At 44.7% G+C, this 18,665-nt stretch overlaps 1 protein-coding gene across 1 annotated transcript in view; it reads right to left on the bottom strand.

Annotated features, from left to right (window-relative positions):
- Window positions 1-3,485: 3,485 nt before the first annotated feature.
- Window positions 3,486-18,665, bottom strand: part of snf8 (SNF8 subunit of ESCRT-II) — a 33,802-nt gene continuing 18,622 nt past the window's right edge. The window contains exons 5-8 of the mRNA XM_063037819.1: window positions 17,264-17,336; window positions 10,905-11,046; window positions 6,442-6,516; window positions 3,486-3,770 (exon numbers count right to left, since the gene is read on the bottom strand). Of these exons, the coding sequence (XP_062893889.1) occupies window positions 3,633-3,770; window positions 6,442-6,516; window positions 10,905-11,046; window positions 17,264-17,336 (428 nt within the window). The 3' untranslated portion in view covers window positions 3,486-3,632. The remainder of the gene's footprint in view (window positions 3,771-6,441; window positions 6,517-10,904; window positions 11,047-17,263; window positions 17,337-18,665) is intronic.

Genomic DNA, 18,665 nt, shown 5'->3' with positions numbered 1-18,665 from the left:
GTTTCGGGCCGAGACCCTTTGTGAGTCCTGACGAAGGGTCTCTGCTCAAAACAGTGACTGTACCTCTTCCTATAGATGCTGCCTGGCCTGCTGCGTTCCACCAGCAATTTTTATGTGTGTTGCTTGAAATTCCAGCACCTGCAGATTTCCTCATGTTCGCGTTTTTTTTTTTAAGATGACTCTTTGTGGACTCCATTGTGTCCACAAAACTAGATTTCACTTGAGAAGCAAGCAATTGAGTTAGTACGTGTGGTTGTCATTTAGGAATTTGGATAAGTTCATGGATGAGAGGGGTATGGAGAGCTATGGTCCAGGTTGAGTTGATGGGACTGTGCATAATTACAATTCAGCACAGAGTAGATATGCTAAAGGACCTGTTTCTGTGCTGTCGTTCTCCATGATTTAAGATGTAATAGTCACTCAGGCTTAAGATGAGTCATTAGGGCTATAGCAGATTCATCACTTTAAATAAGACCATAAAACACAGGAGCAGAATTAGGCCATTCAGCCCATTGAGTCTGTTCTGCCATTCCATCATGGTTAATTTATTAACTTTCTCAATCTCATTCTGCCTTCTCCCCGTAACCTTTAATGCCAGTACTAATCAAGAACCTATCAACCTCTGTTCTAACTATACCTAATGATCTGGCCTCCACTACTGTCTGTGATAAATTCCACAGATTCACCACCCTATGGTTAAAGAAATACCCCATCTCTGTTCTAAAAGGACATCCTTTTATCTTGAGTCTGTGCCCTCTGGGCCTAAACTCCCTCACTATACGAAACATCCTCTCCATGTCCACTCTATCTTGTACCTTGTTGCATTTTTTGTGTGAGAATTTATTGACCCTGCAGGAACAGGAGCATCCCTGCTTTGCTTGCAAGCACCATCCTCTTTTTTTGACAGCACCAAATAATCATGCCTTAACATATTCTGGCTCAGTAAGAAACAATGTTCAAGCTTGGGCAACTCGCCAACTTTCTGGCTGAGCACAGAGTGTGGTTGGGTTAAATACCAGGCAGATGGGCAACAGGCTTGGGATAATACATTTAAATTGCTGAAGAATTCTTTATTTGGTGGAGTGGCCTTCCGGTTTTCTACCATGGATTTGGATGGCGCAGTAAGATGGTGGCAGTAATCAGGTTACTACTCCTGCCACTGTCTGTAAGGAGTTGTACATCCTCCCCGTGACCACTTGCGTTTCTCCCATTTCCTCCCACATTCCAAAGATGATTTGGGTTAGTAAGTTGTGGGCATGCTATGTTGACACATAACATTCTCATCCTTGACACAAACGATGCTTTTCATCGTATGTTTCAATAAAGCTAATCTCTCTTTTTCTTTCTTAAACTTCCACCAATAAGAAAACACGGTAGCTGCCTTGCCAGAAATGAAGGGCTTGCGTGCATCTTGTTTTGAAGTACACTCGGCCACTTTATTAGGTACAGGAGAGGAAGCCGGTGCAGTCTTCTGCTGCTGCAGCCCATCCACTTCAAGGTTCGACAGGTTGTGCATTCAGAGATGCTTTTCTGCACACCACTATAGTAACGCATGGTTATACGAGTTGCTTTTACCTGACCGTAGGCTTGAACCAATCTGGAAGTTCTCCTCGTGTGACCTCTCTCATTAACAAGGCGTTTTCACCTACAAAACTGTCACTCACTGGATGATTTTTGTTTCTCGCATCAACCTCTGTTCAGAGCAGGAGCTCCCAGCCTTTTTTATTCTGTGGACCCCAGTTTGGAAACCCCTGGTCTGGAGACTGTTGTGTGTGAAAATTCCCTGAGATCTGCAGTTTCTGAGATACTCAAGCCACCCCGTCTGGCACCAACAATCATTCCACAGTCAAAGTCACTTAGATCACATTTCTTCCCTATTCTGATATTTGGTCTGAGTAACAACTGAATCTCTTGGCCATGTCTGTGCTTTTATGCACTGAGTTGCTATGACATGATTGGCTGATTAGATATTTGCACAGAGTAAATATGAAGAGAATGTTTCCTAAAGTGGGGGAGTCTAGGACCAGAGGGGACAGCCCAGAATAGAGGGACATCCATTTAGAACTGAGATAATGAATTTCTTTAGCCAGAGTGGTGAATCCATGGAATTTGTTGCCACAGGTGGCTGTGGAGGCTAAGTCAGTGGGTATATTTAAGGTAGAGGTTGGTAGATTCTTGATTACTTGGGGCATGAAAGCAGGAGATTGGGGCTGAGAGGGAAAATGGATCAGCCACGATGAAATGGTGGAGCAGACTCAATGGGCCAAATGGCCTAATTCTGCTCCTATATCTTATGGTCTTAACGAACAGATGTACCTAATAAAATAGCCACTGAGTGGATACTCACTGCTGCTATTTTCCATGCAGTAATTATCCACCAACTGATGACGCTCCAGTCTGTTTTAGGGATGGTGGCTGAAAGAGAAATACTGGGGAATTTTGTACTGTTCATCAAAATTGTATTTATGGAACCATTTCTGCCCTGATGAAAGGGTGGACGTGGTCTGATTGAACAGCTCAAGGTGGCACATCCTGTTGCACTAAATCGTCACGTTAGATTTGTGTGTTCAATCTTGTTGACTGAGTCGTGAACCCAAAAGATGTGTTGGCATTGGAGAGAGTCCAGAGGGGGTTTATGAGTGATCCTGGGAGTAAAAAGGTCTGTGTATAAGGAGCATTTGATGGCTGTGGGTCTGTACTCACTAGATTTCAGAAGAATAGTGGGGTGTCCAGAATCTCGTTGAAACCTATTGCATATTGACAGGCGTAGACAGAGTGCACTTTGAGAGGTTGCTCATTTAGTATTACTTCTTCCTTTTTCTATTTGCACAATTTGTTGTCTTCAGAACGTTGATTGAACCCCCAGGTTGGTGCGGTCTTTTATTGATTCTGTTATGCTTACTATTCTATAGATTTATTGAGAATGCCCACAAGAAAATGAATCTGAGGGTTGTATTTGTGACATATATGTACTTAGATAATGAATTGACTTTAAACTTTGAATCTTTCCAAAAGCAGAGTCTAATACCAGAGGGCATAGTGTTAAGGTGATTGGAGGAAGGTACCGAGGGAGATGTCAGAGGTATGTTCTTTACACAGAGAGTGGTGAGTTCGTGGAACACCCTGCCAGGGGTGGTGCTACAGGCAGATACATCAGGGCATTTAAGAAATTCTTCAATACCCACATGGATGATAGAAAACAGAGGGCTAAGTGGGAGGGAAGGGTTAGATGGATCTTAAGACTAGGTTAAAAGTTTAGCCCAACATCATGGGCCAAAGGGCCTGTGCTGTGCTGTAATGTTCCATGTTTTGATATTTAATGCAAAATGACAAGTTTTACTTTTAGACTTTATTCAACAGCCCTGAAGGCGAGCTTGTTCCTGTATCAGACTCCGCACGACCGAAACTCCAGCTGGCCTGCGGTTCAGCAATACACCTGACATTTTTTTTTAGAAAGATATACAAGCTGATTTCCTTCTCTCCCCCCCCCCCCCCCACCTCTCTACATCCTGGTAAAATTAAACCGTCACCAGCCCTGGCAAAGATCGGAATAGAGACCTCTCTGTAAACTGCAGTACACGAAGTTGCCACCAATAGCAATCTGATCTATCTGGATCTTTTGAAGATCTTCCTCATGGCAAGCTTTCATCAGCTTCTTCTGGTGTCACATCCTGGGAGTACAGATCAGAGAAGAGGGCAGGCAGCCAATACTGTGGCTCCCCGGGAGCTTGTTTGTCAATCCACGCCAAGCCTTCCTTCAACAAGTGTTCCTGAAGAAAAAAGCATGGGAAGGTTTTATTCACAATGGATTTTGACAATGTTATGATATCTGTACACGAGAATCAAGCCCCGGACTACAGGCCATTCAACCCACAATGTTGTGCCAGACCTTTAACCTACTCTCCAGTCAATCTAACCTTTTCCTCCTACATAGCCCTCCATGCACTCACCACTCTGTGTAAAAAAAAAAATCTCTGACATCCCTCCTATACCTTCTTTCCCTCAATCACCTTAAAATTATGCGCACTGGTATTACCCATTTCTGCCTTGGGATAAAGTCCCTGGCTGTCCACTTGATCTCTGCCTCTCATCATCTTGTACATCTCTATCAAGTCACCTCTCATCCTGCATTCCAAAGAGAAAAGCCCTAGCTCAACTTGTCCTCATAAGATGTCCTCTCTCATCCAGGCAGCATCCTGGTAAATCATCTCTGCACCTTCTCGAAACCTTCCACATCCTTCCTATAATGAGGTAGCCATAACTGAACACAGTGGGCACGTGGTCAAGGCATCGGACTAGCTACCTGAAGGTCGTGAGTTCGAGCCCCAGCCAAGGAAACGTGTTGTGTCCTTGAGCAAGGCACTTAATCACACATTGACACTGGTGCCAAGCTGTATGGGTTCTAATGCCCTTCCCCTGGACAACATCGGTGTCGTGGAGAGGGGAGACTTGCAGCATGGGCAACTGCTGGTCTTCCATACAACCTTGCCCAGGCCTGCGCCCTGGAGAGTGAAGACTTTCCAGGCACAGATCCATGGTCTCGCAAGACTAATGGATGCCTTTATAACTGAACACATTATTCTAAGTGTGATCAAACCAGGGTTTTACAAAGCTGAAACATCACCTTGCGCTCTTGAACTCAATCCCTCAACTAATGAAGGCCAATACCTCAAACACCTTCTTAACCACCCTATCAACTTGCGGCAACTTTGAGGGATCTATGGACGCGAAGCCCAATATCCCTCTGTTCCTCCACACTCCCAAGAACCCTGTTATTAACCCTGTATTCTGCCTTCAAATTTGACCTTCCAAAATGAATCACTTATCACTTTTCTGCGTTGAACTCCATCTGTCAACGCTCAGCCCGGCTCTACGTCCATCATGTCCTATTATAACCTATGACAAGCTACAAAATACAGAACTGCAATAAACTTTTATGTCATCTGCAAACTTAGTAACCCACCCTTCCACTTCCTCATCCAAGTCATTTATAAAGAGCAGGGATCTCAGAACGCCGTCTGTCAGGAGCTTGTACTTCTCCCCATGACTGCCTGGGTTTCCTCCGGGTGGTCGGCTTTCCCCCCACAGTCCAGAGACGTACCACCGGTAGGTGAACTGGTCAATGTGGATTGTCCCGATGGGGCCAGTTCAGATTGCTGCTCCACGGCGTTTGCTCGGCTCTGCAGTGAACTATCAGACTCTTGCGGACTTCAGTCCAGAAACAGTTTGCTTACGGTTATTGTTTGCGTGATTTTTATTTTTCAGTGTACATTGAGTGTTCGGCAGTCTTTTTTAGGCATTATTTTGTTATTTTATTCTTTTATTTTTTTTTAAAAGGGCATGATGTGGTTTTTATTCTCCGCACTTTGAGAGTGAGCCATATATTCATTCATTCTTTGGGGTTCTTTGTTTCATGGCTGCCTGTTCGAAAATGAATCTCAAGGCTGTATAATGTATACATACTTTGATAATAAATATACTTTGAACTCTGAAATCCTGTCTCTAAGAATCTTTTCTAATAACTTGCCCACCACTGAAGTAAGGCTCACTGGTCTATAATTCCCAGAATTATCCCTACTCCCTTTCTTGAACGAAGGACCTCCTTTCACTCTCTGCCCTCTGGTTTTGCCTCTTGTTCGGTCAAAAAGCCATAGAAAACTACAGCACAGAAACAGGTCCTTTGGCCCATCTAGTCCGTTGCAAACCAATTAAACTGCCTAGTCCCATCGACCTGCACCTGGACCATAGCCCTTCACACCTCTCCCATCCATGTCCTTATCCAAATCTCTCTCGATTGTTGAAATTGAAATCACGTCTACCACTTGCGTTGGCAGCTCGTCCCACATTCTCATCACTCTCTGAATGAAGTTTCCCCTCATGTTCCCCTTAAACATTTCACCTTTCACCCTTAACCCTTGGCCTCCAGTTGTACTCTCACCCAACCTCAGTGGAAAAAGCCTGCTTGCATTTACCCCATTTGATCATTCATTATGTGTCGTGTCATATTGACGTGGGAAATCATGGTCTATGACCGTAATTGTTCTTGGCAAATTTTTTCTACAGAAGTGGTTTGCCATTGCCTTCTTCTGGGGGAGGGGGGGTGACTAAACAGGTGCTAAGGGTGACCTGCAGGCTAGCAAAGGGAAGGAGTGCCTTCCACCTCCTTTGGTAGCGACGTCTCTCCACCCCACCACCCAACCCTATCTACATACCTCATCTCTATCAAATTTCCCCTACATTTTAGGGGATAAAATTCTAACCTATTCAATCTTCCCCTATAACTCGGGTCCTCCAGTCCCAGCAACATCCTTGTAAATTTTCTCTGAACTGTTTCAATCTTATTTCCCAAAACAGTCAGTCAATGTCTAGAAGATGAAACAGCAGACTGCTCTGACCTCATGAATGGGGGTTACAGGCAATCCAGACCGCATAAATACCTACCAACACCTGGTTGGCACGTTCCGTCTCCCACTTCAGGCTGGATTTGATTTCACTGACAGTTACGTATCCGTTCCTCTGCAAGACAAGGTGAGGATGAGTCGGATCGTGGCCCTGAATAAATCAACATCTACTTACATGAAGCATTTGAAACAAGGCAGGTGAACTGAGAGCATAAATAGAAATATATAAGCATGATCTGATAGCTTGCAAGCTTCCACAGATGTGTGGTGGAGAGCACTCTGACTGGAATGGAGCCTCCAATGTCGACTCAGCTCCCTCACAGGTACAACCCTCGCCACCACTGAGAATATCTTCAAGAGGCACTGCCTGAAGAAAGTCTACTTATCATTAAGGACCCTTACCAACCAGAACATGCCCTCTATCCATTACCACCATCCAGGTGGTGGTACAGGAGCCTGAAGACACACACCCAACGTTTTAGGAACAGCTTTTTACTCTCTTGCCATCTGATTTCTGAACGGACATTGAACCCATGAATGCTACCTCACTCTTTAGGCACTATATTTGTAATTTATGGTAACTTTTGTTTTATGTCCTTACACTGCTGCTGCAAAACAACGAATTTCACATGATTTCAGTCGGTGATAATAATCATGATTCTGATAAAGAGGGACACAGCTGCAGGATGAGAGACTGGAACCAGAACAAGGGGACAGAACAGTGAGGACAAACAGAAGAACAGAAGAAGATGGTGGAGTGGCTCTGTTAATGATGGTCTCAGCGGAATACAGAGTGGGACAACCCAAGTTCAAACTCTGGTTAGGCCACATCAGGAGTAGTGCATGCAGTTCTGTGTTCCCACTATCGGAAGGATGTTGAAGCTTTGGAGAGGGTGCAGAAGAGATTTACCAGGATGCTGCCTGGTTTGCTATCACAAGAGGATGGATAAACTTGAGTTGCTTCCTCTGGAGCGGCGGAGGCTGAGAGGAGATCTGATAGAGGTTTTTAAGATTATGAGATGCTTAGATAGTTCAATCAGGGTTAAAATATCTAATACCAGAGGGCTTGCATTTAAGGTGCCGGGAGTTAATTTCAAAGGAGATGCAAGCAGGATGATTTTTTGATATACAGTGAGCCGTAGGTGCCTGGTATGGTGATAGAGGCAGATACATGAGAGGCTTTTAAGAGATGTTTAGATAGGCATACGAATGGGAGGAAAATGGGAAACTTGGACATCGTGTGGGCAGAACCAGGGTGGAAATGTCAACTACCATGCGTGGAATGGGCTGCTGGCGGCGGCAGAAACAATAGGGTCTTTCAAGAGACTCCTGGATGGTTACATGGAGTTAGAAAAATAGAGGGCTATGGGTAAGCCTAGGTAGTTCTAAGGTAAGGACATGTTCAGCACAGCTTTGTGGGCCGAAGGGCCTGTATTGTGCTGTAGGTTTTCTATGTTTCTTCCAGAGCTTTAAGGTGAGGGGGAAAGTTTAAAGATTTACAGTTTTCTTTGTTTAAACAGAGAGCTGTTGGGTGCCTGGAATGTGCTGCTGAGGAAGATAGAGCTGGCAGGTACAATAACAAGGTGTAAGAGACGTTTAGAAAATGGAAGGATATAAATCACAGATGGGATGTTATGTTGAAGTTGTTTAAGACACTGGTGCGGCATAATTTGGAGTACTGTGTGCAGTTTTGGTCACCTACCTACAGGGAAGATGTAAATACGGTTGAAAGAGTGCAGAGAAAATTTACAAGGATGTCGCTGGGTCTGGAGGACCTGAGTTGTAAGGAAAGATTGATTCCGTAGAACGTAGAAGACTGAGAGGAGATTCGATAGAGGTGCACAAGATTATGAGGGGTAGAGATGAGGTAAATGCAAGCAGGCTCTTTCCACTGACAGTGTGTGGGACTACACCCAGAGGGTTAAGGGTGAAAGGTGAGAAGTTTAAGGGGAGCATGAGGGGGAACTTCTTCACTCAGAGGGTGGTGAGAGAGTGGAACAAGCTGCTGGTACAAGTGGTGGATGTAATTTCAATTCCAATGTTTCAGAGAAGTTTGGATGGGTACATGGATGGGAGGGGTATGGAGGCTGTGGTCTGGGTGCAGGTCGATGGGAGGAGGCAGTTTAAATGGCTCGGCACGATGGGGCTGTTTCTGTGCCATACTTTTTATAACTCTATATGGGCAAATGTGCCGTTGAAATTGGCGTCACAGTCAGGACACTAGGGGCTGAATTGCCTGCTCCCACGTGGTACTGTTCTAAATAATCAGAGCTTGTCAGAAAAATACAGCAGCTAATTCTGGGGGGATGTTTAACCGTGACTGTTTGGGGGCCCTGAGGGAGGCGGTGAATGGACAGGTGTGACACTTAAGTTGCTTGCAGGGATAACATATAAACCATGTACAAACATAAAGTTAGAACTCTATAAGTATGTAAAAGAATTAAACTAAGGGTTGATTACACAGGAAATATGGGGAATTCATGAAGGAAAAGAAGATTGCAGGAGATGAATCAAAGTGCTGTTTTGCAACTGGCTTCATTATGGAGGATGCAGGTGAGGCAACACGTCACTACGAGGCTGTCATGGTTGTCTTGTATCCAGTGCTCCCGATACATCTGTGAGACCTGCTGAGCACCTTCCCTCTATCCGCAACAAGCAGGATTTCCTGGTGACCAACATTTTTAATTCTAATCCCCATTCCTATTCTGACATGTCAGTCCATGGCCTCCTCTACTGTGATGATGAGACCACTCTCAGGTTGGAGGAGCAACACCTCAGATAGAATATATCTGGGTAGCCTCCAACCTGATGGCATGAGCATTGATTTCTCGAACTTCTGGTGATGTCTCCCCCACACCCCTCCTTCTTTTTCCATTCCCCACTCTGGCTCCACCTTTAACCTCATCTGCCTCTCACCACCATCTGGTTCCCTTCCTCCCATGGTCCACTCTCCTCTCCTACCAGATTCCTCCTTCTTCAGCCCTTTACTTTTTCCACCTATCACCTTCCAGCTTCTCACTTCATCCTCCATAACCCATTTACCCACCTCCCTGCCCCCTCACCTATCACCCGCCAGCTTCTACTCCTTCCCCTCCCTCCCACCTTTTTATTCTGCCCTCTTCCCCCTTTCTTTCCAGTCCTGATGAAGGGCCTCGGCCCAAAACCTCGACTGTTTCTTTCTCTCCATTGATGCTGCCTGACCTGCTGAGTTCCTCCAGCACTTTGTGTCTGTTGAGTTTGTGGAGATACTTTGGCAGCCAGACAACATTCCTTGATGATTTGAAAGATTTATACTGCTTGGCACTGAGTAAATTTCCCCTTGTCCTCTTTAACATAGCAATCTTTTCTGTGGGGCTTCAAATTACCACCGTCTAATCCACGATCAAGTGTGCTACCCACTGAAGCAGTTAGTGTTGACATCTGTGGAAAAAAGCTTGTTGTTCACAGATATGATTCTGGGCCTGCATTGAATTGACTGAAGGGTCTGAGTTCAAGTTCAAGTTTAATTGTCATTCAACCATACATGAATATAGCAAAACGAAACAGTGTTACTCTGGGGTCAAGGGGCAAAACACAGTATCAACAGTCACACACCGCACAAGGCACATATAAGAAAACAAACACATATAAGATATCAGTAAAATACAGTCACACACAAAAATATATAGTCCACGTCCCTGAGTCCATGAACGTTGCAGCAGTCTGCAGTCAAACACGATACAGCTTGACTTCCGCTGAGCAAATACTGGGGGGCAGCACTGACACCAGCATGGATTCTGCAGCACACACACCACCTCTGACCCCTCTCTCCTGGTTCTCACAGCTCGCCCTGCCGTCTCGCGATAAGTCAGTGAACCCGACTTGCAGCATTCCACGGGAACGTTGTCCAGCAGGGTCTCGCGATGACAAGGAAAGTGACTAAGACAATCACTTGCTGTGCGGCTGCACACCTCCTCCGACGTCTCCCTGACACAGGCAGCAGCACGGTCTGCAGCAAGTCCAGCCCCTTCAGTTTCCCCGCCAACGAGCAACTTCGTAATATCTAGCATGGTCTTGCAATTGCAAAAATTTTTTTAAAAAGACGGTAACACCTTTGGTTGACCCCGTAGAAGCCACTGCAATTGAACATGCTGCCATCTTACTGGAAGCTGTGGAAGCTTTAAGGGTCGGTCTCTCTCTCACACACACACACAGACACATCCTCGTACACAAGCCCCATTGCAAATACGTCATAATTACCAGCCAATCCTACAGCCCTTAAAACCCTAATGTCTCCCGCTCCGCAATTAGGCTCAGCTCAGTGTCGTATTCTGACAAGGATCCTGGAAAACATACACACCAAATGCTGGAGAAACTCAGCAGGCCTGGCAGCATCTATGGAGAGGAATAAATAGTTGATGTTTCGGGCCAAGACCCTTCTTCAGGATGTCCTGGGATGCCTGACTCTGTTAGGTTATCCATGCTGTGTATAACAGCATGGCCTTGGGAAAGCAGGGCACCTACCTCTGCGATCTGCAGCACCACTGTGTGATCCATGTTGAGTTCTGCAGGGACAGACTGCACCAGGTACCTGCCTCCCACTGGGATAATGGTAAAGCCATTGCCCAACGATTTCAGCTTCTTTATGGCTCGGATGAGATCGTCCCTGGATAAGAAAGTCAGGAGAAAATAAGGTAGCTGAATGCTAAGGAATAAGTTCAAAGTTCAAAGTAAACTTTTTATCAAAGTACATACATTTGAAGTCAGAAGTTTACATACACCTTAGCCAAATACATTGAAACTCAGTTTTTCACAATTCCTGACATTTAATCCTAGGAAATCTCCAAGCCTCCGGGACGTCCACATCTGCACCAGGTGCGCCGAGATGCAGCTCGTAAGGGACCGCGTTAGGGAACTGGAGCTGCAGCTCGATGACCTTCGTCTGGTCAGGGAGAGTGAGGAGTTGATAGAGAGCAGTTACAGGCAGGTGGTCACACCGGGGCCACGGGAGGCAGACAAGTGGGTCACGGTTAGGAGTGGGGAAGGGGAAGAGTCAGGTAATAGAGAGTACCCTTGTGGCTGTGCCCCTTAACAATAGGTACTCCTGTTTGAGTACTGTTGGGGGGGACAGCTTACCCGGGGGAAGCGACAGTGGCCGTGCCTCTGGCACAGAGTCCGGCCCTGTAGCTCAGAAGGGTAGGGAAAGGAAGAGGAGGGCAGTTGTGATAAGGGACTCGATAGTAAGGGGGTCAGATAGGCGATTCTGTGGACACAGTCCAGAGACCCGGATGGTAGTTTGCCTCCCTGGCGCCAGGGTCCGGGATATTTCTGATCGTGTCCAAGATATCCTGAAGTGGGAGGGAGAGGAGCCAGAGGTCGTGGTACATATAGGTACCAATGACATAGGTAGGAAAAGGGGAGAGGTCTTGAAAGGAGAATATAGGGAGTTAGGAAGGGAGTTGAGAAAAAGGACCGCAAAGGTAGTAATCTCGGGATTACTGCCTGTGCCACGTGACAGTGAGAGTAGGAATGCAATTAGGTGGAGGATAAATGCGTGACTGAGGGATTGGAGCAGGGGGCAGGAATTCAAGTTTTTGGATCTTTTGGCACAGGCATGACCTGTACAAAAAGGACGGGTTACACTTGAATCCTAGGGGGACCAATATCCTGGCGGGGAGATTTGTGAGGGCTACTGAGGTGACTTTAAACTAGAATGGTTGGGGGGAGGGAGTCAAATTAAAGAGCCTAAAAGAGAGGAGGTTAGTTCACGAATAGAGAAAGCTAGTAGACAGTGTGTGAGGGAGGATAGGCAGGGGACAGAGAACGGGAGCAATCAGACCAAAGATGTAGGGAACAAGGAAGTAAAAGATAACAAAGTTGGTTGCTCCATTAAGGATAAAAACAGAGTAAGAGGTGGAGAGTTTCTTAAATGCATCTATTTTAATGGTAGGAGCATTGTAAGAAAGGTGATGAGCTTAGAGGATGGATTGATATCTGGAAATATGATGTAGCTATTAGTGAAACGTAGTTGTAGGAGGGGTGTGATTGGCAACTAAATATTCCAGGATTTCTTTGCTTCAGGTGTGATAGAATAGGGGGGGGGCAAGAGGGGGAGGTATTGCATTGCTTGTCAGAGAAAATATGGCAGCTGTGCTCTGGCAGGATAGATTAGAGGACTCGTCCAGGGAGGCTATTTGGGTGGAATTGAGGAATAGGAAAGGTGTAGTAACTCTTATAGGGGTGTATTATAGACCACCTAAAGGGGACCAAGAACTGGAGGAGCAAATTTGTAAGGATATAACAGATATTCATAGTAAGCACAAGGTTGTGATTGTGGGAGGTTTTAATTTTCCACACACAGACTGGGAAGCCCATTCTGTAAAAGGCTGGATGGTTTAGAGTTTGTCAAATGTGTGCAGGGTAGTTTTTTTGCAGCAGTACATAGAGGTACCAATGAGAGAATGGGCAGTGTTGGATCTCCTGTTAGGGAATGAGATAGGGCAGGTGACGGAGGTATGTGTTGGGGAGCACTTCCGGTCCAGTGATCACAATACCATTAGTTTCAATATAATTATGGAGAAGGATAGGACTGGACCTAGGATTGAGATTTTTGACTGGAGAAAGGCTAACTTTGAGGAGATGCGAAAGGATTGAGGAGCAGTGGATTGGGACAATTTGTTTTATGGGAAGGATGTAATAGAGAAATGGAGGTCATTTAAAGGTGAAATTTTGAGGGTACAGAATCTTTATGTTTCTGTTAGGTTGAAAGAAAAGGTTAAAAGTTTGAGAGAGCCATGGTTTTCAAGGGATATAGGAAACTTGGTTTGGAAAAAGAGAGGGATTTACAATAAATATAGGCAGCTTGGAGTTAATGAGGTGCTCGAGGAATATAAAGAATGTAAAAAGAATCTTAAGAAAGAAATTAGAAAAGCTAAAAGATATGAGGTTGCTTTAGCAAGTAAGGTGAAAATAAATCCGAAGGGTTTCTACAGTTATATTAATAGCAAAGGGATAGTGAGGGATAAAATTGGTCCCTTAGAGAATGAAAGTGGATAGCTATGTGTGGAGTCAAAAGAGATGGGGGAGATTTTGAACAATTTCTTTTCTTCGGTATTCACTAAGGAGAAGGATATTGAATTGTGTAAGGTAAGGGAAACAGGTAGGGAAGTTATGGAAAGTATGATGATTAAAGAAGAGGAAGTACTGACACTTTTAAGGAATATAAATGTGGATAAGTCTCCGGGTCCGGACAAGATATTCCCTGGGACCTTGAGGGAAGTTAGTGTGGAAATAGCAGGGGCTCTGACAGAAATATTTCAAATGTTATTAGAAACGGGGATGGTGCCGGAGGATTGGCGTATTGCTCATGTTGTTCCATTGTTTAAAAAGGGTTCTAAGAGTAAACCTGGCAATTATCGGCCTGTGAGTTTGACGTCAGTGGTGGGTAAATTGATGGAAAGTATTCTTAGAGATGGTATATATAATTATCTGGATAGACAGGGTCTGATTAGGAACAGTCAACCTGGATTTGTGTGTGGAAGGTCATGTTTGACAAATCTTATTGAATTTTTTGAAGAGGTTACTAGGAAAGTTGATGAGGGTAAAGCGGTGGATGTTGTCTATATGGACTTCAGTAAGGTCTTTGACAAGGTTCCACACGGAAGGTTAGTTAAGGAAGGTTCAATCATTAGGCATTAATATCAAAGTAGTAAAATAGATTCAGCAGTGGCTGGATGGGAGACGCCAGAGAGTAGTGGTGGAAAACTGTTTGTCAGATTGGAGGCCGGTGACTAGTGGTGTGCCTCAGGGATCTATACTGGGTCCAACATTGTTTGTCATATATATTAATGATCTGGATGATGGGGTGGTAAATTGGATGAGTAAGTATGCAGATAATACTAAGATAGGTGGCGTTGTGGATGATATGGCGTTGTGGTTTTCAAAGCTTGCAGAGAGATTTAGGCCAGTTAGAAGAGTGGGCTGAAAGATGGCAGATGGAGTTTAATGCTGATAAATGTGAGGTGCTACATTTTGGTAGGACTAATCAAAATAGGACATACATGGTAAATGGTAGGGCATTGAAGAATGCTGTAGAACAGAGGGATCTAGGAATAATGGTGCATAGTTCCCTGAAGGTGGAATCTCATGTGGATAGGGTGGTGAAGAAAGCTTTCGGTATGCTGGCCTTTATAAATCAGAGCATTGAGTATAGGAGTTGGGATGCAATGTTGAAATTTTATAAGGCATTGGAGAGGCCAAATTTGGAGTATTGTGTACAGTTGTGGTCACTGAATTATAGGAAAGATGTCAATAAAATTGAGGGAGTATAGAGGAAGTTTACTAAAATGTTGCCTGGGTTTCATCTCCTAAATTACAGAGAAAAGTTGAACAAGTTAGGTCTTTATTCTTTGGAGCGTAGAAGGTTGAGGGGGGACTTGATAGAGGTGTTTAAGATTATGAGGGGGATAGATAGAGTTGACATGGATAGGCTTTTTCCATTGAGAGTGGGGAAGATTCAAACAAGAGGACATGGGTTGAGAATTAGAGGACAAAATTTAGCGGTGACATGAGGGGAACTTCTTTACTCAGAGAGTGGTAGCTGTGTGGAATGAGCTTCCAGCAGAAGTGGTTGAGACAGGTTCGATGTTGTCATTTAAAGTTAAATTGGATAGATATATGGACAGGAAAGGAATGGAGGATTATGGACCGAGTGCAGGTCGGTGGGACTAGGTGAGAGTAGGAGTTTGGCACGGACTAGAAGGGCCGAGATGGCCTGTTTCCGTGCTGTCATTGTTATATGGTTAAAACATTCCCTGTCTTAGGTCACGCAAACACGAGGAATTCTGCAGATGCTGGAAATTCAAGCAACACACATCAAAGTTGCTGGTCAATGGGCCGGATAGCTGACTCCTGCTCCTATTTCTTATGTTCAGAGGTCACTTGGCCCATCGGTTACCTTTGTGTATTCATTCATCACCAAGTGTTTGCCAACTCATCGAGTGTTCATCATGGATTAACTTCGCAGGGCCTTACAGGCAGAGTGTTGTAGTGATTGTACAGAGGGATTGACTGAGCAGATGAGTTGTATGGACCATAGTTCTGGTAGATCTCAGAATCAGTTTTATCATCACTGATACAAAGTCTGCCCGAAACGTCGACTGTACCTCTTCCTAGAGATGCTGCCTGGCCTGCTGCGTTCACCAGCAACTTCGATGTGTGTTGTCTGTCTTAGGTCAGTTAGGATCACTATTTTAAGAATGTGAAATGTCAGAATAATAGTAGAGAGAATGATTTATTTCAGCTTTTATTTTTTTGATCACTTTCCCAGTGGGTCAGAAGTTTACATACACTTTGTTAGTATTTGGTAGCATTGCCTTCAAATTGTTTAACTTGGGTCAAACATTTTGGGTAGCCTTCCACAAGCTTCTCACAGTAAGTTGCTGGAATACTGTTCCATTCCTCCAGACAGAACTGGTATAACTGAGTCAGGTTTGTAGGCCTCCTTGCTCGCACACGTTTTTTCAGTTCAGTGGGAGGGCTTTACCTGTAATGGACTGGACCGTATCCACTACTTTTTGTAGTCTTTCCCCATCAAGGGAATTAGTGTTCCCATACAAAGCTGTGATGCAACTAGTCAATATACTCCCTACCGTGCATCTATAGAAGTTTGTCAAACTTCTAAGAAAGTAGAGGCCTTCTTTGTAATGGCAGTTATATGCTGGACCCATGACAGATCCTCTGAAATGATTATGCCAAGGAATTTAAAGTGGGAAAATGTAAAGCAATTATCAGTTTCACATCACCAGCTGGAGGGTGGAAGAGACAACAGATGGACAAAGAAACAGATCGGGCACTGTGCACATGTTGAGGAGAAGGAGACCATTCAGTCCCCCAAGGTTCATCATCATCAGGTACCCCCTCCACCCAGGCCATGGTCTCTTCACCCTACTACCATCAGGAATGAGGTACAGCAGCCTTAGGTCCCACACTGTTGAGGACATCTTTGAAAGCGATGCCTCAAGAAGGTAGCGTCCATCATGAATGATCCTCACCAGGAAGAATACACCCTCTTCTCAGTGCCACCTCTGGAGGTGGTACAGGAGCCTGAAGGCACACACTCAACACTTTACAAGCAGCTTCTTCCTCTGCACTATCAGGTTGCTGGAAGGTCCATGAACCTACGAACATTACCTCACCGTTTTGTTCTTTTTGCAATATTTATTTATCAAATTTATATTTTCTTCTTATAGCTTAGAGTAATTTTTAGGAACTGCAATATACTGCTGCCGCAAAACAACTTTGTGTCAGTGATGATAAAACTGATTCTGAGATCTACCAGAACTATGGTCCATACAACTCATCTGCTCAGTCAATCCCTCTGTACAATCACTACAACACTCTGCCTGTAAGGCCCTGCGAAGTTAATCCATGATGAACACTCGATGAGTTGGCAAACACTTGGTGATGAATGAATACACAAAGGTAACCGATGGGCCAGGTGACCTCCCTCACAGCTCTGAACATAAGAACTAGGAGCAGGAGTCGGCCATCTGGCCCGTCGAGCCTGCTCTGCCATTCAATAAGATCATGGCTGATCTGGCCATGGACTCACCTCCACCTACCTGCCTTTTCCCCATAACCCTTAATTCCCCTTCAGTGCAAAAATATATCCAACCTTGTCTTAAATATATTTACTGAGGTAGCCTCCACTGCTTCATTGGGCAGAGAGTTCCACAGATTCACCACCCTCTGGGAAAAGCAGTTCCTCCTCATCTCCGTCCAAGTCCAGACAGACTTGGTTATTGGCTGCCATTAGGTGAGGGCAGGTATAGGTGTTACTCATCAATCCAACAGCCCAGCACAATGATTCCCGCTGTACTCACTGACTGACGTCTTGAGCAAACTTGCCTCTTCCTTTCAGCACGCGCTGATGCAGTTCGTCCAGTGTGATCAGACCTGGCCAGGGATACAACAAAAACTGGAATAAGTCCTGCACAGGTCCCATTATAACCATATAACAACTACAGCACGGAAACAGGCCATCTCGGCCCTTCTAGTCCGTGCCGAACGCTTACTCTCACCTAGTCCCACCGACCTGCACTCAGCCCATAACCCTCCATTCCTTTCCTGTCCATATATCTATCCAAATTAACTTTAAACGTCAACATTGAACCTGCTTCAACCACTTCATCTATTACTCCCCAGCTGAGCAACACCACTACCTCAGACTGACTATTGTACACAAGCTCCTCCATCTCACCCCACAACCACCGTCCCTTTCTCCCTCTGGGATCTCTACATTCTGTTCTGGCCCCTTACACATTCTTCAGGACCAGGTTCAGGAACAGTCATTACCCCTCAACCAACTTGAAGCAAAGGGGAAATTTCACTCAACTTCACTTGCCTCATCACTGAACTGTTCCCACATATTGCTTAATTATTTATTATTATTTTGCTTGTTTTTTTGTTGTTTCTTTTATTTACTGAATGCTTGCAAGAAAATTCATCGGTGTTGTCATTTCACAGGATCTGTCGTGGGTTCAGCATGAAAGTACCATTACCAAGAAGGCTCGTCAGTGCCTCTACTTGGAGGTGCATAGATCCTACTTGCTTAGAAGCTTGCATAGATACAGCCTGTCATCTAAAACTTTGACAAACTTCTATAGATACACCGTAGAGAGTGTATTGATGGGTTGTATCACAGTTTGGTATTGAAACACCAATGCTCTTGAACAAAAAAGGTTAGAAAAAGTAGCGGATACGGCCCAGTCTTTCACAGGCAAAGCCCTCCCCAACACTGAGCACATCTACAAGGAAAGCAGCATCCATCATCAAGGTCCCCTGTATCTACTTCATGCTTCTCTTCTCGGTGCTGCCATCAGGAAGTTACAGGAGCCTCAGGTCCCACCTCAACAAGTTCAGGAAGATATTACCCCTCAACCATCAGGCTCTTGAACCGGCGTGGATAACTTCACTCAACTCAACTCTGAACTGATTCCACAACCAATGGACTCACTTTCAAGGACTCTACAACTTGTATTCTCGATATTTGTTGCTTATTTATTATATTTTTACATATTTCTTCTTTTCTTTTGTATTTACAGTTTGTTGTCTTTTGCATGTTGGTTGTTTGTCTGTCTCTGTCGTGTGCGGTTTTTCATTGATCCTATTCTGTCTTTCTATTGACTGTGAATGCCCGCAGGAAAATGAATGTCAGGCTTGTACGTGCTGACATACATGTACTTTGATAATATATTTACTTTGAACTTTGTACTGCTGCCACAA

Source organism: Mobula hypostoma, chromosome X1 (genome assembly GCF_963921235.1).
Source record: "Mobula hypostoma chromosome X1, sMobHyp1.1, whole genome shotgun sequence".
Lineage (NCBI taxonomy): Eukaryota > Metazoa > Chordata > Chondrichthyes > Myliobatiformes > Myliobatidae > Mobula > Mobula hypostoma.
The sequence above is the reverse complement of the archived record's forward strand: the minus strand, read 5'-3'. Positions and strand labels throughout refer to the sequence as shown.